Here is a 23,376-nt window from a genome sequence, read left to right as displayed (position 1 = left end):
CCTTGAAACTGGATGCAGTCTTCTGTGTTGCTACAGTTTGTCTCATTTTTCAGGTCCTGGGTCTCCATTATGATGTTTTCCCATCCTAACTCCTTGGATAGCACTTCTGTGACTGCAGTCCAATTGGTTCACAAGTTTAGAAAATGTCCCTTGGATCATGATATTCACCAGCATGTCCACAGAAGATCTTGGTCGGCTAATCCCTTATCTGTTAGATTAATTACTCCATTAGCTGTTTTCCACACCCCCTGTAATTCACAGAATTCATTGCTAGAACACTAGAAAGAGATGCTATAAAGAATCAAGGGATATTTGTTTTAAATATTCTGGTAAATAAAATGTACCTGACAAACTTTCATTAAAGAGACACATATATTTATATATTACTCTTAACACTTTATTGCTTGAACATACCATTCTTCATTGTTGCTTATGTGGTTTGCTTGCCATGGTTGAACATCTGAACTTCTCAGGTTAATTTTGAAGGTTTGTCTACATTGTACACAACTATGTTTGCAGCAAAAAAATGCTGAAACATAGTTGTTGGTTGCAGCAAAAATGCTGAAGGATAGAGACAAATAAACCTACATTCTTTTTTTAATTAATTTCCAGTTCATTATAAGGTCTTTTCAGAAAGAGAACTGTGCTGCAGGGGGGCACTAGAGAAGGACTTCCAGATGAATCTTTTCATGTGCTGAAGAATAACAGACTCTCCTAATGCCTGGTGATCACTAGGGCTCTTGAGACAAAATCTTGCTGGGCTGCTCTTCACCTGGGCTCTTAAATATTCACACAGTGTTCCTGAGGTAGGACTGGTCAAAATTTATATGAGGACACGTGAACCACAGATCCCCATTAATGCAAAGTGTGCAGGTCTGCAGAATCTGCGATCTGCAGGATTGCAGGCTCATGGCTGCATTGGAAGTGTGCCTGGCAGCTGTGTCCCTGCTGTGCTGGCACGAGGGGCTCTCGGTGCCGGCTGCTTCAGCCCATGCCCATTTCCTCCTTGGCCACTCAGGGAGGGATTGGTCACCACACCTGCACAAAGAACTGCTCAAAGATTTCAAAAAAGAATGCAATGAGTATCCTGGACTTGCTTGCTTTCAGAAATGATTTGACTGGCTGTTACTGTTTGTTTATAGGTGATAAAAAAAGGCAAATATTAGATTTTGGGGAGGAGAAGAAAGGGAAACAATGTTTTGTATACTAACTATCCATCTATCTTAGTATTGGAGCAGCTCTGGCTGAGAAATCTGTACCTTTTTTGTTTTCTTTAGATGTGGTGCAATATATAAAAGTTTAAAAATACAAGAATTAATGGGATATAGCTCTTTAGCAGTTGGAAAGAAGTTGCTGTTGTGTTGATCAAATCTCTCTCAAACCCCATAACAGATGACAGTCTGGTGCAGGAAACCACCAAAGAAGTTTGTTAAGATAATTAGAAACCCTATCAATTTTCCTGATAATGTAAGCTGCTGGAGCTGAATTTGAGCACCTAGTTATACTGTGAGCAGTGAAATTGTAGCCATGAGAAATCTGCTTGGAAAAAGCAGCTTTCAGCATTCTGTTTATGATACTTGGAGATTTCTCAAAGTCAGTGGTCATATTAATCATCCGATGCTTAAAGAATAGTGTCTTAGTTCATTTGTTCCTAGTTTAGTGTTTAATTTTGTCATGTTTATTTCATTTCAAAGTGCAATATTTGAAAGGAACTATGCCTGAAACATGTCATATGTGTGTCTGATGACACACAAATGCAAATATGTTACCTTTTATCCTTGTGATGAATCTATGTTTATAAACACCTGACAATTTATCATTTCCAGAAACATCCTTCATGAACAGAAAGATTTCTGGGAATGATCAGTTGGTACCAGCAATTTTATCTGAACATCTGATTAGTATTTAAAATTTTTAGGCTTCTGAGTCAGGTGTGTTACTAGTGCTACGAAGTAATTTGTCACGTGCAAACGCTCTGTGTGGTCCCAAAGAGCTTTGCAAATATATGAAAAACACATGAATCTGCCTTTAGAATTGTACCCAAGAAAGGACCAAACAATTGAACTACCAACTGCTAATATTAAGAAAATGATATAAAGTTCTTTCTACCTGAAGATCATAGACTCAACCTGCTTGTGGGTAAAGAGGATCTGCCTGAGTCACTTAGCAACCTACCAGTAGTGCTAGTAGAAAAGATATATTAGAAACTGGTGGTCATGACAGCAGTGAAAGATGAAAGCATGTGAGGTCTTTGTAAATCAGAGCTCACATGTATTCAAAGGAGACAGGTTGAATGGTTGTGTCCATTTGGTCTTACCATTTCTATGTCACATTTTAGTATTTGTATTTGAATCTATTTCGGTGTGTTTTAACTAAATATTTAGCGTCATATACTTGCTTGTGGTGTCCTTTTAATCACTGCAATATTTGAAGACAACATATTTAAAAATTGTGTGATTAGATTTCATTATTAGAACAATTGTTCATAACATTCTGTTCTGATAAATCCTTGAAAATTAGGTGTTATACTGAGAGAATTCCAAGTGCTTCTGGTGAAGGCACAAGAACCTCAGGTCACCACTGGGAGGTGGAAAAATTCTGATTCACATAGCTTGGATTCAAGCAAACTTTAAGCAATCAAAACATCATGATGTAAAAATACTAGAAAAAAAACCCATGTCAGAATATTGGATTTGACTCTAAGGCATAAAATTAATTAAAGCTGCTTGAGGTCACTGAATCGGAGGTTAACATTAAGTGTCTGTTTTAGATATGCCTCATTGCCCACAGGTATTAATTAGATTCATATTCTTCCATCTTTAGATGCAGAAATGGTATTGAGCAGTGAAAGAAATGCAATGGTATTTTTAGCTTTCCTTCCACACACCTCTCACCTTGGCAGTCACTGCCTTCTCCTTTCCTTTCCTCCCAGTCTGTGCCCACCCCTGCCCAGCATGGCAGGCACTGGGGCTTGCACAAGCGTTCACTCGTGGCCATCCCCACTTTTATTTCATTGGTCACTACAGCAAAATAGGAAATACAGAATGCTGTCTGATTTAGCTCCAGCTGAGGCTGATCCAATGCAGATGGGGTTCATTGTGTTAGCAGTTACTGTTACTTAGGAGCCTGAATATTAAAAAGGAGCCTTTTTTTGTCTAGGTTCCGGATTTGGCTGTGCAGCTGCCATCTGCATCCATGGGGATGCATAGAGCTGACGTGGCAGTCGCACCAGCGGCGTGATTAGCAGTGCAGGCTGTGATGGATGGACCCGTCACGGGACTCGGGCTCAGAACCCTTTTTTTTGGTGACTGAACTCATGACTTATGAGGTTGAATCTCCCACCAGACCTCAGTGGGCAGGTGTAAAATGAGACAGAGAGACAGAGGACAGGTAGCATTTATCTGTGACATGTCAGAGGCTGACCTGGAAAGGTTTCTGGTGCTTTCGCAAGGGGCTGAGACTAATGCAAACTATTTTCTTCACACGTTTCAGAGACAAGTAATTAACTGAAAAGAAATTTAAATTACTGAAAACCTTAGCTCATTTAATACTGGATAAAGAAATCTACTTCTCAGCGCTATCCCTGCCCTTTGTCCCTCCCTGAAGGATAACGGAGTTGCAGATTTTCAGTCTCGTTTAGGTCAGGAAATCTCTATAAAAGCGGTCTTTTACAGCGGTTCTTTGCTTTTACCGATAGATGGGGCTGTCCTTTAAGGTGATGCCTTAGTATCTTTTTTTTTTCCCCCTTTTCTTTCTATCTCTACCCTCCTTTCTGTCTCTCTTCACCCTCCTCCCTTCCCCCCTCTATTTTCTTTCCCTTGCTATTTGCTGATTTGTAATAGGTACCATAGAGTGAGCCTCAGAACAGGATGCTGAGAACAAAGCAGAGAGGATACTGCAGAGGTCTTTTTATTTTTCCCTTCTCAATGAGAATGCAGCAATTTATAACACTTTTTAATCTTTTGGAACTTAGAATCTGAATACCTTTATTAGCATTTCAAGCATTTCATCATCACTATCTCCTGGAGGTTTTTTGACTTTTTTTATCATAATGCTTTTGAAATTCCAGTTTTATCAGGTAAGCCAGAAGGAAGGTAAATCCTAGACTTTAGTGCATTTATGTGAGCAGTCAGCATGGATTCCCCACCCCAACCTCCCTCCCCTTTCTTTTTTTTTTTTGAATGCTTGCTTTATAGTTACTTTTAAGCATATAATTAAGGAGAAATTTGGGTATTTTGCTTCAAAAATGTTTTTCAAGCTGCAGTCAGTTATTTTTGGCATCTCAGCATTTTGTTACAAGATGTGTTCCAGTGGCCTTATAGTTTTGGGTGTTTGCCTTTTTGCTGGAGGGTGATTTTGTTTATATTATTACATATTTTCCCCTGAACTTTTTGGAAGATAAGAGAGGTCGTATTTTTCCTCCTCATGGAAGACACATTAAAGTCTAAAGCAAGCACTGCAGGAATGTACATTTTTCATTCCCATAGAGAAGCACTGCTTAAAGGCTAAATTCTTCACACAAATGTTTTACCAAAGGAAGAAAGGCAGCCCTCTCTTTTCTCCCTCCCTCCCTCTGCCCTCAGTCTTTCTGATCAGGTGCACTGCTGGCAGTGCTTACCTTGGTTTGCACACTGACCAGGAGTGCCTCTGAGGCTGTAGATATGTCTGGTTCATTGTCTGAACCATCTTGCTTTTTCAAACAGCACAAGAAATTTGCCAGGTGGACTTCAAGCTCTGTCAGCATCTTTTCTCAAATGGATTTCTTCTCTGCTGCTTGCCTGAGGTATGTGTTTAAAAGGATCCCACTGTGCTAATTACCTGGGACTGGGCTGTTTGTTCAGCCCTGCTTTGAGAGAGCTGTTGTTACTGACTCAGCAGTATTTGAAAATGGGTTGGTGTTTTCTGTCATTACTGAGAACCTCTTCAACTCTATTTTTTACAGAAATGCTTATTTTGTGGTTATGGTGTCAGACTCCTGAGCTATATTGGCTGATGTTAGTGTTGCATTTCTGAACTGCACCTACCTTGTTTATTGTGTTTTTCATGCCGGACCAATGTGTTGATGTCAAATACAAAAGAAAAAAGGCTGTGCTAAAAATTATTCTGAAATCTAATGCAAAACAATAACAGGATTGCTGTCAAGACTGACACCCTGATACTTTATTCTGCTGAGCCTAGTTTGTGTGATCTTGAATATTTGCTGAAGTATTTAGACACTGGGAGGCAAGTTAGAGACAAGCAGCTTTAAACTGGCTGTCTTCAGTTTGTCAGAAAGTTTTCATTATTTTAAAGGAGGTATCAAGGGGAGTGGGGCAGGGAATTAGGGGAATTAAGAGCTTGCATAAGGCATAGTCTAATCAGAATAATTCTAGTGAAATTCTAGGAAAACAACCACAATTTGCAAACCATCTGGTACCAAAAATTTAAAAAATCTAAAAGTCTATGATGACCTACAGAAAAATGATATCGATAAATGTATATCAAGAAAATATATATCCTATCATCTGCTTGAGAGAGTACGTTATATAGGGGCAAGGGTAGTTATTATTGGTCACTGAGAACTTTGTTGAAATTATCATATAAAAACCTAAACTTGCTTTGAAGTTTCAGAAGTTGTAATCATCAACAGCTCAGAAGCTAGAATCAATTACAGATTATTTTATTCTTAAAATGAAGAAGGCCATGACCTAGAAAACCTTCACAATATTTATGAATATACACTCAATGCACTACCCAATGCCAGGACAACTGGCTGTTGTTGACTTTTAAGGATGGCAGTGCTGCTGCTATCCACATTCACTGCATCCTTCCAGCATGTGAATCCTAATTCCAGAGTTTTGGACATTCATTACAGAACACACCATATTTATTGGGCAAACCCACATAGCTTTGCACTGAATTTGGAGAAATGAGGTTAACTACATGTGAGTGTTCTCCTCCTTTACTTAGGAGAAATAGTCTGCTAATAATCAGGAGAAGTGGGTACATTGCAAATTCTTTTGAGAAGAAGCAGAAATCTTGATCTTAGTTTTCTATGTGCATTTAGAACTGTATCACTCTTATGGATTAATTTCTTTTCCTTCATTTTATTAATTTTATAAACTCCAGTCCCAGCTCATCTGTGAGAAAACATATTTTGTCTTTTGGACTAAATATAATGAAGAGAATTATGGATTGTTTTCCAGTAACAGAAACATATTCTGTCTTATTTTTCTTCATTGATGACAGCTTATGTAGGTGGGAGGCAGTGGGATTCCTCAAGAGTCCTGTATTTGACCTGTAGACTTTCTGTTGGTGCCAAAATGACTACAGCAGAAGAAAAAACTAATTAAAAATTGAACAATATTTATTCACACTTCTAAACTAAGACAACCACTGTTACGGAGACAGTATGACATAGTAGAGAAGGAATACCATTAGGCTTTTTTTAGCATAACACTTTAGAGCACTTAAGAGATCACATTGCTACAAGAGAAAAAAATCCTAAAGCTGAACTATTCTAAGATGTGTGGAAAAAAGTAAATTTGAACCATTAAAATCTACACTGTTTATTCTGACTGAGCATAATATTGTAGAGAGATGGGCAATATAATTCAAATTCTCTAGATATTTTTTCCAAAAGCTCAATAATTCTGCTATATTACTTCCATTTTTCTAGTTGTAGGCTTATTCTTTGTAGATTATATTCATAAAAACACATAGAAGTTGGATGTAAGCAACTGAAAATTTGGTATGAGTGAAGAAATTAATTAAATAGCAAATGTGGACATAGAAATCATCACTCTTTCCATACTGGGGATTAGTCAAATTTCTGTAAAATACACTGATCTCTTTTTATTCAATATGAGTTATATTTGTTGAAAAAATCACGATGATATTTTACTAAATACATGGGTGTTCAGTGTCTTTAGGATTGCTGTCTTGTACTAATTATTGAGTCATTATTTCTATCTCTTCTAGTTTCACCAGTGTGTGGTGTTCAGGTCCCCTTTTGTGCTCTTCTAAAATTCTTTTTAGCTCTGAAAAAAAATTGTGATTTTATTTTGCACTTGTTAAGAAAATCTGGGTAGAAACCTTCCCTGTCGTATTAAATATCATTTGAAAATCCACAATTCTGATTAATCTACCCTGCTATTTATTGTTGTAATTTGTCAGACCCAGAAGTTCTCTCTCTCCTTCCTCTTTCTGCAATGAAATTCTCATTATGTTTCATTTTCAGAACCCAGGTTTCCATTGCTTTCTGCCTCAGCAGTATCTAGTGGATCTCTAACCATCCTTCCAGTGGTCTATTTTAAGGTGTTTCCATCCCTTTTAAAATTGATTTCCTCTTTTTTTTCCACAAGCCCCTGAGAAAAGGACAAAACCCTTATATTTTTAGTCTCAGAAGAGATTTGTGCTCTCTATGGCCAGAGTGGGTGGGACAGGAAGTGAAGATTGAAGAAATGGGCTCACCCAATGAGATATGAGAACAAACATTTTACTAAAGCAGATAGTGGAGGGCTGTAATAGAATGTCAGAAGAATCTGTGAAATTTGTCCTGAAGGTCTGTAGGAAGAGGTTAGATGAAACATCTGTTGGAAAATAGGTATAGCAGTCTTGTCTTGGGCAGCAAGATGAACTAGGTGGCCTCTGATCTCTTCTTTTCCAACCCAGTTTTTCTGAGTCTACAAAAAGAAGTAGATATCTGAGATAGAACAGGCAGTGTACAATAAATTATACAGGGTCCAAAACAGACCCACTAAAAGTTGTCTTTACTAGGATTGCATGAAAGTATACAAACATCCCCTGAAAATATTTATCCTATGGTATAAGCACTCTGCAATGCTTCAAATGTATCAAGAAAAAGTAGAAAATATGTCCTTAAAAGTTACTTAATTTCTTAGTGTTCTTTTAGATTACATAGTCTTTACTAGTGAGCACAGGAAGTGTGTAACAAGGAGTAGAAAATGGATATTTGCAAATCTGATCAAATTTCCATACTGTCTGGAGAATAGTACACATTTAATTAAAAAGATTTTTAAATTGATAGTTTTATAGTTTTCCTTTATAGAAAGAACTAGGGCACTTCTGAATCTGATTAAATAAAGTGAGTGTACCAGAGCCATTTCAAAGTTCTATTTTTAATGTTCATATTCAGTATTTTTCACAGCTGAGAAATCCAGTCTGATACATTTGATACAGTCTGAAACATAAATAATGCCACATATATATATATATATATAAAAAACTTAAAATGTACAGTGATGGATAGAACAGAGAGCTGTTCAGAACTCCATACTGGGTACATTGACAATGCTTAATTGAAAAAGAAGTTAGACAACAAATTAATATTTTTTCTTAAATGGGAACTGTGTGATCCAAGTGTAACCTAGAAACCTTGCATCTGTGTATTTTTGCCTTCAGTTCAAGTCATTTTCTCTTTACACACACAGGGGGGATAAACCAGAAAGGATGACCCTTTATTATGTTTTCAAAAGTTCATATTGCCTCAGAACAAAATACTGCAAAATCAACTACTCCAAATTAATGAAGCATCTTATCTGAAAGAAAAATTTTCACTCCAAGAAAAATTATCTATGTATTACAATGTAATTTTTTTTTTTTACTCATTTTGGCTCAGTTAAGACCAGGACTAGCTGGCACTGTGCTGGCCTGTGCCTGCAAGGGTCTGGTGTTCCCCACTCCAGTGGCTGCTGTCAGCAGAGCACTGCTGGGGGAGCTGACTCTTGAGGAGTGTTCCCAAACTCCTTGGAAACTGCTAGTAAGGAAACTACTGACCAAAATGAGTGAGAACTGCATCAGGATCAGCTCTTTTTAGCAAGACAGGGAATTGTGTCCCCAGATCCAGGAGTATTTCTGACTACTGATTAACTGGCTTCTAAGCTATGGAGCAAACAAAAAAAATATTGTCTATATAAATATATATAATGTAAAATATATTGCTACCTAGGAAGAGATAATTAAATTTTCATGAGCAGATTCCTTTTTTAGGTTATGGTTTTAGAATAAGCTAAATAAATCCACAAACTAGTACAACATGTTAATTGAATAGATACAAAATGTTGCAACTTCTGAATTAACAATTGCAAAGGAAGCAGTGCAATACTGTATTGAGTGTCCTTTAGAAACAGTTAATAGTTGGAAAAAAAAAGAAATCTGAAATGTATATCTTCTTTTTCTTCCATTAAAGTCAATTTTATGGAAGGACACATCTTCAGAGAGATTCTTTATTATAGTGTGGAAGATGCTAATAAATAATTACAGGAAATGCAAAACCCATTTAGAAAGCATCTTGTGAAATGAGATGCCAAACTGCACTTGAATGAGACAAAATTATTTTTTTTAATAATTCTGAATATTTACATGGAAACCAGTTTACATGAATCATTAAAAATGCATTGATATTTAAAGGTAAACTAAAGTGGTTTTGTTTAATGAATGAGTATGATATATATATAGGGTCAGAGAAAAGAAACATGTATGGAATATACTTAAAATGTGCTGAAAAATAGTATACTCTATAGAACTGTTTCTGGAACTGTGGAGTTATGTAAATTCTGTTTTCCAGGCACACCCAGATTAAGAAAATTTGCCAGATATTATTTCAGGTTATTGCTATCTGCTTTTGATGGCAAGTATAAAATTGCCTGCAACATTTTATAGAAGCAGAATTTCCACCCACCTGAGCGACATATCTGAGAAAATTTTACAAAATGTCTTTATTCTAACATAAGAGCAGATCTCCAGAAGTGCCTCCCCTCTTCAGCCTTTATGACCCTATAATACAAAACCACATCCTAAGGGTGCTGGGTGGAGGCTGTCACCAGCCTGTTCATTTCTAATAAGGAACAGCTATGCACCAAGGACAAAAAAATGAATATATATATTTTTTCTCACTATATATAATATATAAGATATGTGAAGTCTATATTAAATATATAAAATTATAAACCTATTTCTTTCAATAGAAAGATATATTAGAACATTTGGAAATGCTAATGTAGGTATGGTGTTGCATTGTGAGGTATGAGGAGTGTACCTGCTCTGAGTTGTCATATTTCATGGGTGGGTCATAGAGTAGACAGAAGTTTTCAGCTTTACTGATATAGATGTGCAAGGAAACAAGGAAAAAAGTCTTAATTACTGTGAGGACCTTTGAAATAGAAATCAAGCTGAAGACTACTTTTATTCAGACAATATTTTAAGGTTTTTATTTAGAAATAATTTTTGAAGCTCTTTTCTTATAAGTCTGGTAGCAGTGGTGCCAGCACTGTGTTTCCCACGCAGGCCCTGTCCAGCAGCTTGGAAGGGCACACACATTCTGGGGGGAGTTTTTAAAAAACTGGTAAATGCTATAGGTAGTGCTAATCCCAGGGATTAGTACAGTTCATGGGAAGCCTGTGCTGCAGCCTGCTGAGCTCTGCTCTCTCAGGCAGTGCAGCTGGTGGTTTGCTGTGGGTTACTGTGGTTTGCTGTGCTGTCCAGCTGCTGCACAGCCTGCCTGCCAGCCTGGCACCTGTGGGCATCGACCTCAGACCTGCCCTCTGCTTTCCCCTCAAGCAGGTTTCTGTACATCTGTGAAGTCTAAGTTCAGACTACTACTGAACCAGCACTAAATAATATTTAATGGTTCTGCTGGGAGAAACAAAAATGCTTACTGCCCAAGAGTAGAGAGTGATAAAATAGAAGATTTGCTAGGAAGAGAAAGAAAAGTAGCTGGTACAATACCTGCTCTTTTGTCTACGTGCCTAATTTCTAGACAATAACAATGAGTTTTGGGGGAAGAGAAAAAAATAAAGGCTGAGGAAATCCAAATTAATCAAGTTTTTAAAATGCAGGGGAGTAGTAACCACCAAATTTTATTTTTAAAAGATATTTCTTTGTTTCAAAGCAATCTGTCTTTAGGACAGTAAGCTCTATTTAACTCTCTAATAGTGTTTTACTCAAAATTTCTTCTTCCTTTTCCTTTTATTGCCTTGCACATGATATTTCTCTGCAGGTCTTAGCAATGGCAATTATTTCTCGGGGCTCTGTGCTTTGCAGAATTCTGAAATGCAGGAAACTGGTCAGTTTAGGGAAGAGGTTTTATTCCTCTTGTGATTAAAGTAAGACTGACTATGATATTAGGGCTGAAATTTCATATGATGCATCTAAGCTTATATATTTAAGTCTGTATCTTAGTGCTTAGGCAAAAAATACAATGCCTCCATGCAGAGAGACAAGAATTTTGTATTGACTTCTATGTGAATTCTTGATTACTTAGCACTTTGGAAAAGCATAGCTTATGCCTTTAGCTGTCTGTTCAGATAAGTTTCAGATAGGAGATATGGGGCATTTTCTGTCTTTCATGTGAGAAGATTGTGAAGATGGCTAAATAATGGCTGGGGGCAATGCCACTGTGATTAGCAGCATTCTGAAGTGAAGTCCACAAAGTAAGCTGTTTCTCTTTAGAGATCTGCAGGTCTGTGTTTCTCTGTGTTATGCTTTTAATTCAAATAGCTTTACTGAAGCAGTATTTATTAACTGCTTTGGAGGAATACAACAAGACAGATTTCAGATTTTCTGAGACATTCGTATGTTATCCCTGTTAAAATTCCATATTGCAGTTTGTAGGGTGTATTTTACTTCTGGAAGTTTCAGGAAGTTTGTTATTAAAAACCTCCTGCTCTCTGGCTGTGCCAGACTCAATTCTGAGCCCATTCCTTCATATTGCTCATCTGAAGTATGCACGCTTGAATTTTAACACTTCTTAACATCCAGGTTATTCTATTTCAATTTGTGGCCAACATTGTGGGCTGCCTTGGAATGACGTATGGGAACTTTTGGATGTCTACAGTAGGCAGTTCAGACAGGGAATGTAGGATCTCAGTCTGAATGTGCTATTCAAACACAGAGAGAGAGGGAATTCCTGCTCCAGCCATGATATTTGAATGATATTTGAAAGCATACTGTCTCCTAAACTAAGTATAAGGAAGAATTCTCAGATGTCACAGAGGGAAAGAAGACCTTTAAGGTCTTCTTTAAGGTGATAAAGTAGTTTTGGTAGCTGAGCAGACGAATCACTGAAGAGCTTTGGAAGGTATCTTGAAAAAGAAGAGTTTAAAAGGAGTGTAAGTGAAACAAGGGATCTTTACAGATATTTGTATCTCCTACATATGACTGGAAATCTTCAAAATTACAGTGTTGATATAAATGGAAAATTTAAACAATGGAGTTACCATCTAAAAAATTAAATTTGAGATAATGAAGAAAGGCTTCTAAGGGGCTATGAGAGGCAGTCATTTGCTTTCTGCGAATTTATACAGGATGATGGAGCCCAAGAAACTAACTAGAAAATAATTCTGAATATGGGCAGCATTTTTTGTTAAGGGCAAAGAAACTTTCTTGGTTTTTTGTAAGAATGATGGAAAACAGACCTTCGGTATGTATGGCAGCAGGAGTATAATATGATATGTAGTTTGGCTCCAAAACTTAGACAAGGACATTTGACACACATAAGAGTCAGATTCATTATGACTGCTAGTAGCACAGGCTCCACTAACCTCAGCAGCCCTTAGTCTTGGTTGCCTTTCATGTGCTGAGCTACTGTGCTAGCACTCATAGTTTGGGGTGAATCACTCCATCTAGGAATTGAAGACATTTTCACCAGCAATGGCAGCAGAGGGAAGTCTGAAGTAACTAAAACTTGGGTCAATTGGACTACATATAGGATAAACAGGATGACTCTGAAAGACGTTTGGAGACTAAAATAGCTGTAGCTATCCATTTTTCCCACTTTCAGCAAGGTTCATGTGGTTTGGACAGCTTTGATCATATTCTGAAAAGGTAAACTTCACAGGTGTGTAAACCCATTTACCTGCACAGTGAACATGCCTGTCTGCTGTTCAGGGCACAAAATCAAAAGTAACCCAAGAGGGGCTTTGCTGGAAAAGCTCAGACATCTGCAGATTTGAAGGTTTGAAAGCATACTGTCTCCAAGTCCAGAAGAACTGCCTGTAAAAGGCAGTACAGGCAGGTTCATGTTGCCTCAAGAACTGCTTGTGATAGAATACAGTTTTGGCTGCTTTTTCTGGGAGCTTTCAAGATTGTTTTCCCCTTTATGCAACTGAAAATACTGAGTGCCATGTAGGAGATTTTTAGATCTTAAAATAAGCTAAATATATAATATTCAATAGAATAAATGAACTCTGAAGCTATCCTACCTGTTGAGGACAAGGTGCCAGGGCTTGAGCATTGTCATGTCTCTAGTCCACATCATGTATAGACATACCTGGACACAAGGCTGGGACATCATGGCCTCATGAATGTCCACTGAATGAAAACTTTCCAAAATTACATTGGACTATCATTGTTAATTCAAAGTTTGTTAAAAATCAGTTCAAACCTAATCAGGATATAGGTGAGAGTTATTTACTTGTCTATTTTTTACCAGGTCTGTGTTTTGGAAGAAGTTTCTTTACAGCAGTGATGTGACTTTTTAAAATTTTATTTTTATTTTTAGTACTATATGAAATATATAAAATAGTTTTCAAAGTGAACTAAAATAGTATCTGTAAGAACAGATACTAATTGTGCTACTGTAAAGTGAATTTGCCAATCCGGGAATAAGCCATTTCTCACATATTATTAGGTAAATATTAAGTTCGAAGGAAACACCAGAATCCTCTTATTGTTGGTACAAGTGATTTGTGTGTTCAGAATCACAAAATGCAGAGGGACATGAGGAGAGAACTGCAGAGGAGCTGCATTAGCAGGATCAGAAGATGGCAGTGACCAAGGCGCAGTGCCTTGCCCACATAAACAGAAATGCAAATGTCCTGTATTTACAGAATTATGTTACCTGCTGCATGGTATTAGCTTATAGAGTACTAATTCATTTGGAAAACACTTAATTCACATGTAGTGTATTTGTTGCACTTCATAAAACCTGAGACAGGCTGAGGGCTGCAGAAAGGATTGAGGCCACAGAACCATCCCAAAGTCGTGCAGTGGCAGTAGAGCTCCCTAGGCTGAAGAGTTCCTTTGTGCATCTCCCATTCCTTGAGCACTCTCCTCTCTCACAGACAGTCTGTGGGATGGATCCCTCCTTTGGGTGCTGCAGTGCAGGAACAGCAGTGATCCCCAGCTCCTGACACGGGGTGCTGGGGCTGCTGCTGCCTCCTGTCCGCACAGACATGTCCTGGGGCGTGCTTTGAGTGCGAAGGGTGTAAAAGCAACAGGGTAAAGTTTCAAAAGTTGCTGTCATATGGTATCTGGACTTCTGTGCTGTATAACAAGTACAAGTTTCTACAATTTGGGGGGTTCATTACTTCACAGTGGCCCCATCATTGTGCATGAAAAACAGAAACTCTTTTTGCTTCCTTAATTATGATTGATTTTTTTTCCTCTGTGGTCTTGTGTGTTAAACATGTTCCTGTTCTTCCTGCATCTGCTTCCTTGACCCAGGAAAACCTCAAGAATGAAATCTGTGCTTGCTAAATTTGTTAGAAAGTAAATAATTTTTGTCATTATGTCTTTCAGGCTTCTGGCCTTTCCACTGGTCATATGAGACAGCAAGTACCTGAATGCTGTTAATGGGGTCAGGCAATCCACTAATTTGAGTATGGCAATGTCTTTGGGTTTGTTAGTTCTGCAAATTTTGCATCATTCCAGGGTATGGAGCAATCTGTTTTCCATCAACTTTTATTTCTTTCCCAAGTGTGGCAATATGCCAAGACCAGAACTTAAATCTTGTCTTAAATTCAATTTTAGCTTAATATCAAATGAATCAGTAGCATTATGTAATGTACACTGCATAGCCTACATGGCTTTGTTTGTTTTTTTTAACTGAAGAAATATGCTGTTGTATTTGCTAATGTAAATATAAACAGATGTTTAAGAAACAGATGTTTAAGAAAATTAAACTTGAATTAGTAACGTAGATTGTCAGTAAAAAGGGCCAGTGCTCTGATCAAATGAAGGAAAGCAGAAAGATTGCTTCTCTGTACTGCAGTCATTTGCTGCACAAGATATGCTGCAGGAACAAAGTAAGCAGAGAATCCATTCAGCTTGGTAGCAGTCCAGTAGTTCTAAGCTATTAAATGCATCTGCTTAAATGGAGTTCTAATGCAGTTGCATTATGACTTGTCCCGTTAAAATATTTTCTTTCTTTCTTTCTATGAAACTGCATAATTATTTTTGGGGTTTTTAGCTGTCTGAAGTAGAAAAGATTTGTTTGCAGTTAATTAGACTTGGATTTAGACTAACAAAGCAGTAAGCCGAAGCAAGCTATTTCTTTTTAATCTAAAGCCAAGCCTAGTAGCTATATTTTGGTTAAGAGATATATTAGTTGAATTTAAAAATATGCTGGGAATAGCAATTCAACAATGCATACATATATATAACTAACAGAGATGGATAATATACTGTGTCTACATTATATGATTTTCTGATTTCCTCTGAACAAGACACAAGAACAGGACTGAAAATCTAGGTGTTAGTGGGAGAAAAGGTAGCAGCAAACAGCTCACAGGGAGCATCCTGATTATACCAGCATGTGGGTTTTGCTGGCTAGTTATCTTGTTGGGGAAGGCTGGCTTATTTTACTTTGCTTTATTTTTCAAAACTTATGCTTGTATTTTCTTCCTGTGTTAAAGAAATTGGTTGTGAGTGAACACTATAACTAAACCCTGTTTTCCCATAGTTAGTGCTAGATATTTTTTTCTCAGCTAATATATCTCTGGTGATTTTCAACTGACTTTTCTCAAGTGAATTTACTAGGCATAATAGAGAAATGGTTCTAAGAGCCATGGATCAGAAGCCATGATCGCCTTCCCAAATCAAAGCTTACCTTTAAGATGCCAATTCCATGTTTTCTTACACACCTTCTTTCTATCCCATTTATCTTGATTTCATTCCTGCACAGTAAGCTAAGCAATAGTACAACAGTGTGCGTATCAGAGACATGAGCTGCATTTCCTATCCCTGTCTGTTCTGCTTTCTGGCTGCATTGACTGAGCACTGAATTACCTTCCTGAATCACAGAGCTACCCCATGGCTGTTTGCAACTCTGTGGCAAATTAAATAGTCATCCTCTCCCCCCATCACTCCCCTTCAGCAACTCTTTCTGTGTGTCAGGTTAAGTAATGGAAATATCCAGCTCCAAAGCATAACTTCCACTTAAGCTGGTATGTACTGTTGGATTGCTTCCAATATTTCAGATAATTTATTTATATAGCTCAGTGCATATCTATGTACCCTATTCTGATGTCTGCAGTATTACTGCACCTACCCTTTATTTAAAATTAATATGCATTAAATAAATGCAGTTATCCAAGTCTAAGTAATGTAATGCAAGCAAGACCTTGTGCCAGATCTGCATTATCCATGCTGAGAGGGAACATCAAGAAGATGGTGAAAAAAGATATGGGAGAATCCTATTATCAGTCTGGTAAAATGCAAGTTTCCTGTATAAAGCTGTCCATGAGAATTAAATTTAATTTTATATGTGAGCTACAGGGAATCATAAAAAGTTGTATAGTTCCAATATTCCAACCTGATTCCTGCCCTTCTGCCAAGTATGTTGCTTTGGATGTCCTACCTACCTTTGCAGTAACCCTATAACTGAGACTGACAGGACAGACACAGGCTTAGTTCTGACGCTGCCTGTACAAACTGTAGTGGCTTCCCACAACTTTCTTCCTCTCTTCCCACAGATCCACACTTTGAGGGAGGTAAATAGTATTTATGCAGTATGCTGAAGACAAGAATCCTAATGACTCATTGATAAATCAAAAGTAATGAGAAACTGTGCCAATAAATGATGCAAATTATAACAGAGATCTGGGCTTTGTGACTTTACATGTAGATTCATTACTTTATCTTTATTTTGCAGCAGTTAAATTTTAATTAGTGGCTCTTATACCAGAATATGAAACATCAAAGCACATTTCAGTTTCAGATTTGAGGGTATGGATAATATAAAGAAATTCACTTGCTGAAGTTTAAGTATTTGCATCACTGTAGTTCTACATGTACACTAAGGTCCTCCTGACCAAACACTCCAGAAACTCTTGTTATAAAGGTATGAAGGATATGCAAACTGAAATAACTAGATGATCTCAGATTAGGAAATAATCTTGTTCAAGCTTGTCTCTATTTCTGAGAGTTATGTATTGTTTAATTGACTTTTTCAAGAAGTAGTGCGTAACCGATTTGAAATCATTGTTTGACAAGGCACCATATTGTATCTACTTCCAATATGTCCCTTTACCTTGCCTAGAAAAAATTATTCAGATGAAATTTGAAGACTATAAAAATCATAGATGCTCTATGGGTGTTTGATAGCTTAGTTATTCTCAAAGAATGCTTAGATGTAAGATGACTCGATGGTAGAGTAGCTCACATCCAGGAGGGCAGTGACTGTGTGTGTATCACCCAGCCGGTGTGTGTGTGCACAGCTAATCCAGGGTAGTTCTGGCTGCCCCAGACTTGGTACACGTAGGCAGATCAGCTGTGCTTTGTGCAGTTACACACATGCAGCTGAACAGCTCCTGACTTACTCTGCTTGTGGTCTGCAGATGGTCCCATCCCTGCACACTGAGCTCTGCAGTTACCTGGCTTACAACTATGTATACCACGAAGTATATGTGAATCTATTTTGCCTGGGAAATATCAGAAGAAACAATGATTCTATTCTCAAATGTTCTGAGTATCATATTTTCCAAAATCTGAAATGTTTTGCACTGCTCATAAGAAGGTCACTCAGACATAGAAATGTAGAAGGAAAAAAAAAAAAGAAAAACCCTCATTCCATATAGGAGAGTAGGAAACAACTTAGTAAGAAATTAATATTTTGGTTATTCTTATAGTCATTCCTATGTTGAATGACTAGTGCTATGCTAAAGAAAAAAAAAAAAAAGAGAAGCCCATTTGGATCCTGTAAGCAACCTGTAGTTATTCAATTAATATTTAATAACTCACTTGGTGGAAACCAGAAGGATTGCAGTAGATTAATTCGTCTGGTATCAATTTTTATCCATCCCCATCACATATAAGTGAGAGTAAATCAACTGACTATCGTAAAGGAAAGACAAACCTAGTAGTTAAGCACTGCCATATGAGCAATGAAAGTGATTTGGGATTTAAACTTTAGTAAATTCTGTATGTATTTAGTATTGACTTTTAAATTTATAGAAGATTTCTATTTGTAATTCTGAAGACTTATAATCATTGAAATGTATGAAGAAGGGGAAGGGGTATCTGGAATATCATCCTCTAATCTGTTAAGCAGAGGATAAAAAGTAGGCAATCTTCATAAAGCCTCCTGAAAGATGTTAAGTACAGCCTACTTAGATTTAGTTACATCTAAAGGTGTAGCTAGCTAGCTCCATGCACATTTGACAGACTAGAGAATATTCTAGGATTAATTATAGAAAAATAACGTAGAGTACCTTTCTATATAAAGAAATACACATATTTTTAGAAAAGCCCAAAGCATTTGCTGATTTGAAAATTGGTATATAAACACAGTAGCTGAATCAAATCTTTTGCAACATAACTAATGGCCGTGAAGCATTTTGTTTCTGTGCACCTGCAGGTAAATCCTGAGGTCATCCTTGTCCTGCATGCCAGGTGGGGACATTCACTGAGCTAGAAGGTGATCCTGACACAGCACGCTGTGGTTTCAGATCTCATCTCTGCTGGGAGAGGAGAGGGAGAGGGAGAGGGAGACGGAGAGGGAGAGGAGAGGGAGAGGGAGAGGGAGACGGAGAGGGAGAGGAGAGGGAGGTCCCATCTTTTGCCAAATAAGTTGAACAAAGAGGGCTTGATTGTCCCTCTTGAGTCTCTGTATCTACCTGAAGCCCACAGAGCAGGTGGTATCCACCTGCAGCTGTGTCCCCATAACATTTGGGTAACAGCTTAGTGCAAGATCTGTCTTCCAAATTGTGGTGCCACTCATGGGGATCAATTTGAGATCAGAAAATTCAGTGATGTGGCTGATAGTTTTTTCTCCTTCTTTCCTTGTAGCCACAAGGTGTGATTGAACAGTAAGAAACCGTGTCAGAGTGCACAAATAGTGGGTTTATATCTTCACTTAACTTATAGTTAAGTGACTGAAGTGGCAATTCACAGAAGTAAACAGAACCATGACATAGGGAGCTGAGGACTGTCTAGAGGATACTTGCTATGTGGAGAAAGTCAAGATTTTAAATCCCTTTTAGCTGAGGTACATTTTCTTATATCCTCCCCCCTCCCACCAATGGAGACAGAACAGTATAATTCCTTTTCCCTTGAAAAGAAGCAAAGCTGTACGGAACTGGTTTTGGCATGAGTGTCTACATGGGTGAATAGTTAGTGTTATTTTTTTTTTACAGCAGCTTGATTGTTTGAAAGTCATTCCTCAAATTGTGGGTGATGATCTTATAAACCTGTGTGAAATATGGGGGGGTTTAACATTTTTTTTTAAATCAAGACATTTGGGTTTGTGAAGACCATAAACACTTTCACCCCTCTTTTTTGTTTTATACGCTACATTCTAGTACTCACTACAAAAATGTGATTAAGATGTTGTGCTCACCCTGGCACTACTGATCAAGAGAATTTGTAATTTATTACTTAATATAATCTTGTGACCTTCTTCTTTATTTCCCAGCTTTATTATTTCTTCTCCCTTTATTTCTCATCTAATTTATTTTCCATGTTGACATTTACTCAGTAGAAAGTTAGCCCTATTAGTATTTGCTTGCCTTTCTGTTCCTTTGCCAGTAATTTGTTCTTACACCTGTGTTTTATTTTTCTTTGTTTTCATGTCATTTTTATTTTGCTAATCCTCCAGAGTTCCTATTTTTTAAATCTTTTTCCATTCTTCCTTTTCTCCCTTAATTCTTCAGTCATTTACAATCTCCTCTTGAGCCACTTTTAATCTCCATTTCCTTCCTAATTTCCAGCATCTTTCTTCAATTCCTGGAGCTTTTTGTCACTTTTTAATTCGTTTTCATGTGTTTCCCCCCAGCCCCCTACCTGCTACTGTATTCCTACTTCTTGTTCATTCCATCTCTCTGGCTTATTTCAGTGACTACTGGCCTGCCTTGGCCCTTGAGTCTCTTGATAGGCTGACTGATCATTTCCTAGGGATCTCTGCACTGGCTGGAGACTGCATTTACCTCTTTAAATTCAGTCATGAGGGATTTATGCACCATTGTGGGACCAAATATGCATTTCATCTGTATGTCTGGTGTCATCAGAAATTTATTCAGCAGTATGGAAGATGCCAAAGCTGTAGACTTAACAGGACTTCTTTTTTCCTTCTTTTTTTTTTTTTTTCTTTCCAACAGGTTTATTTTTGCAATTGCTATGTATAAATAAATATGTATACTAGAATATTTCCAGAATTTTCCAGTTACAGCTATTTTATAAAGAGCCAGACACAGTAACAGCTAAACTGAAATAATACTCAGCAATTGCTCTTTTTATCTAAAATAATTTCCCATACAAAAATGTATTTGGAATCATTACTTTAACACTTCATAATATACAAATTGATTTTTTTTAAATGGAAGTTCTGTTTTTACAGTGCTTGTTTTTTGATACTTTTGCTGATCTCAGTGACATTTTCTGTGTTAGCTCTCTTCAACTGTTCTATTTATAGTTACCAAGGTAATCCTGATTGATTCCAGAGCTGTGTAATCATAATATAACTAGACTTAGGAGGAAAGAATGTTTTGATTATTCTTAACTTTTCCTTATTTGGAGTAAAAGACTATTGTAGTCCTGAAGCTGAGAAATTTTAACAGTTTCAATAACTTGTGTAAGAATAATACAAGTGCTTCTTACAAATGCCAAATCACCAACTAAACTGCTTATTTTGTTTACATAATTTTCAAATTGTGCATTTTAACAATTCAGCAGTGCAAAAACAATTGCACTTGAAAATAACTAGTACATCTTTCTTACTTGGTGATATCAACATGTTTATTTGAATTTTATTTTCTGCTTTCTTTTAGTATTTTCCTATGCAGAAGAATAAATGGTAATTAAAATGTGCAGGATGAAAAGATGGAGCAGTCAGTGCTTGTACCACCAGGACCAGACAGCTTCCAATACTTCACTAGAGAGTCTCTTGCAGCTATTGAACAACGCATTGCTGCAGAAAAAGCCAAGAACCCTAAACAAGATCGCAAAGACGATGATGAAAATGGGCCAAAACCAAACAGTGACTTGGAGGCAGGAAAAACACTCCCCTTTATATATGGTGACATACCTCCAGGAATGGTGTCTGAGCCCTTGGAAGACATGGATCCATATTACATCAATAAAAAAGTGAGTCTAATATCAATTCTGTTCATGTGCCAGTGTTTGCAGTGTCTTATCATGCTCGTTTCGTTTTCTTGGAGTGCATCATAGAGCTTGTTACTTCAGGATGTTAATTTTCAAACAGAACCCATTTGCCTTAATGGTTACTAGCTTTTCACCCTTTTCTTTTAATTTACCTCAAAATTTATTTATTTGATATAACTGACTTTATATCAAAGAAACATTTATATCAAAGATGAATCATAATATGTGATCGTTGATTATAAGCCATATGTAATACTTATACAAATGGGAATATATAATACATATATACTTTGTGAACTTCTTAAAAATGAACATACATTATTACCGTGTACACCAAAATTCTCTAAGGTTCTTCAGATTTAAAACTGACTGCATGAACTGATGCACAGAACATTTCCTTCACAGAAATCTGCTTTGATAGCAAATGCTTAGGAAATTTGTGGAATCAATAGAGAAACAAACAGATAAGCAGTAAATGTAACAAAAAGAGCATAAAAACTGATTTTAAAGTTTTAGTGAAACTGGCCTTGGGCAGGTGTGGAATGCTTTTAGAATGATCCTGTTGCGCAGCCTATAAGCAGCAGAAAAAGTTCATGCTTGATAGCTGTAGCTAGATTGGGTGATACTTTAACACATTCTGTGATTGTAAAAATGTCAATATTAAGATAGTAGTTATTTTGACTTGCACAAACTACTGTGTTTTAAGTGTCTGAGCTTGCTAAATTTCATGTGATTTATGAGTCCTATTTTGACAAGAGAGAAAATACTGTGTGAAAGAACAATTTTTTTATCTCTATTATCTAGTGCTTCTGAAAGAGCCTTTATCTGCCATTCACAGCATATGAAGATTTATCTTTAAATCACAGTTCTACTTTTACAAAGATAAAAGATGTGTTTCTATAAAAGCAGGCCTTGTAGAATTCTGTACTAATTGTGTCTGTTTATGATACAGTATTCCATACAATTTTATCCCTACCTGCCCACAGCTCATCCTGGACTTTTATAGCCAAATCAGTCTGTCTTATGTTTCTGGCAGTGAAAACAGCTACATGATAGGTATGAGTTAAAATAGATATGCCTCTCAAACCCTTGGGTATGGAAGATCCTTTCTGTCCTTTCACAAATGTGAAGGGCCAAAAACTTACTAAATCAGCCAGGTCTGGTGATAGAATTGCAAGAAATGGGAGAAACCAGCTGAGCATATTCAGGCAAGTTTCTGTACTATTTGAAAGGAAGAATCTTTTTATTTGCACACTAAATATGTATGGTCCAAACACATACAGAACCCTCTGGGATTCTCTTCTTTCTGCTGAAGTCCACATATTCTCTCTATGCACATGCTTTAATCTTCTGCAGGACAGAAATAGAAACAGCCCTGTCAGTCTAAGACAAGGCAAAAAATTCTCAAATGCTTCAATTCTCACTGTTTTTTCTTTCTTCAGTAAGAGGAAAATAGATGTTCTTTACAGAAAAATCAACATCTATTTCAATCTTTCACCTGTAATTTTACTTTAAAATATCTAATTTCTAAATTTTATTATCTAGCTCTGTGTGAATTCTGGAAATACTTATGTCTTGTTTCACTTGTATTTTGAAACTATTGGCAGCAGTTGATGCTCCTGAAAGTCTCAGAAGGAGAAATAATTTGAGAAAAGATTGTAGCAGGAGTAAACATCTCTAGGAAGACACATAGGAATGCTCAATGTATTTATCTCTGTAATGTTTAACATTTCTTTACCCCTCTCTGAATTCCATCTTGTTGAGCCAAGAAGTCCATCAGCACACCTTCTCTAATGTGACAGCGTGACAACTGCTGCACAATCATTAGGGATATTCTGTTTTTCCCTGGTGAAGCATCCATCTGAAATGCCATGGATCTAATGAAAAACACCAGAATAAAGGAAAATGTGTATTTGCAAGAACGGGTTAGGGCAAGTGTTGAGGATTGCCTAAAGCTATTGCTTTTTCAGAGCTCTGTTAAGATCTCTGCATAAACTACAGCTGATTTGTTGACAGAAACTACCAGAAAGTTTGGCTTTCAAACTTTCAAATAGGGAA

General features: G+C 37.0%; 1 protein-coding gene across 14 annotated transcripts in view; it reads left to right on the top strand.

The window, feature by feature from the left end:
• Nucleotides 1–23,376, top strand: part of LOC100224567 (sodium channel protein type 1 subunit alpha) — an 87,705-nt gene that overhangs the window by 4,988 nt on the left and 59,341 nt on the right. For 11 of the 14 annotated variants that reach the window (XM_072932170.1, XM_072932169.1, XM_072932182.1 and 8 more), the window contains one exon: nt 20,985–21,300. In XM_072932170.1, coding sequence (XP_072788271.1) covers nt 21,037–21,300 — 264 coding nt within the window. In that variant the 5' untranslated portion in view covers nt 20,985–21,036. Of the gene's footprint in view, nt 1–3,866; nt 4,079–4,703; nt 4,784–14,520; nt 14,654–20,984; nt 21,301–23,376 lie in introns of those variants that run through there. The other 3 variants (XM_072932174.1, XM_072932173.1, XM_072932172.1) reach the window with 3 other exon arrangements.

Source organism: Taeniopygia guttata, chromosome 7, assembly GCF_048771995.1.
Source record: "Taeniopygia guttata chromosome 7, bTaeGut7.mat, whole genome shotgun sequence".
In the NCBI taxonomy this organism is placed as follows: domain Eukaryota; kingdom Metazoa; phylum Chordata; class Aves; order Passeriformes; family Estrildidae; genus Taeniopygia; species Taeniopygia guttata.
The sequence above is the reverse complement of the archived record's forward strand: the minus strand, read 5'-3'. Positions and strand labels throughout refer to the sequence as shown.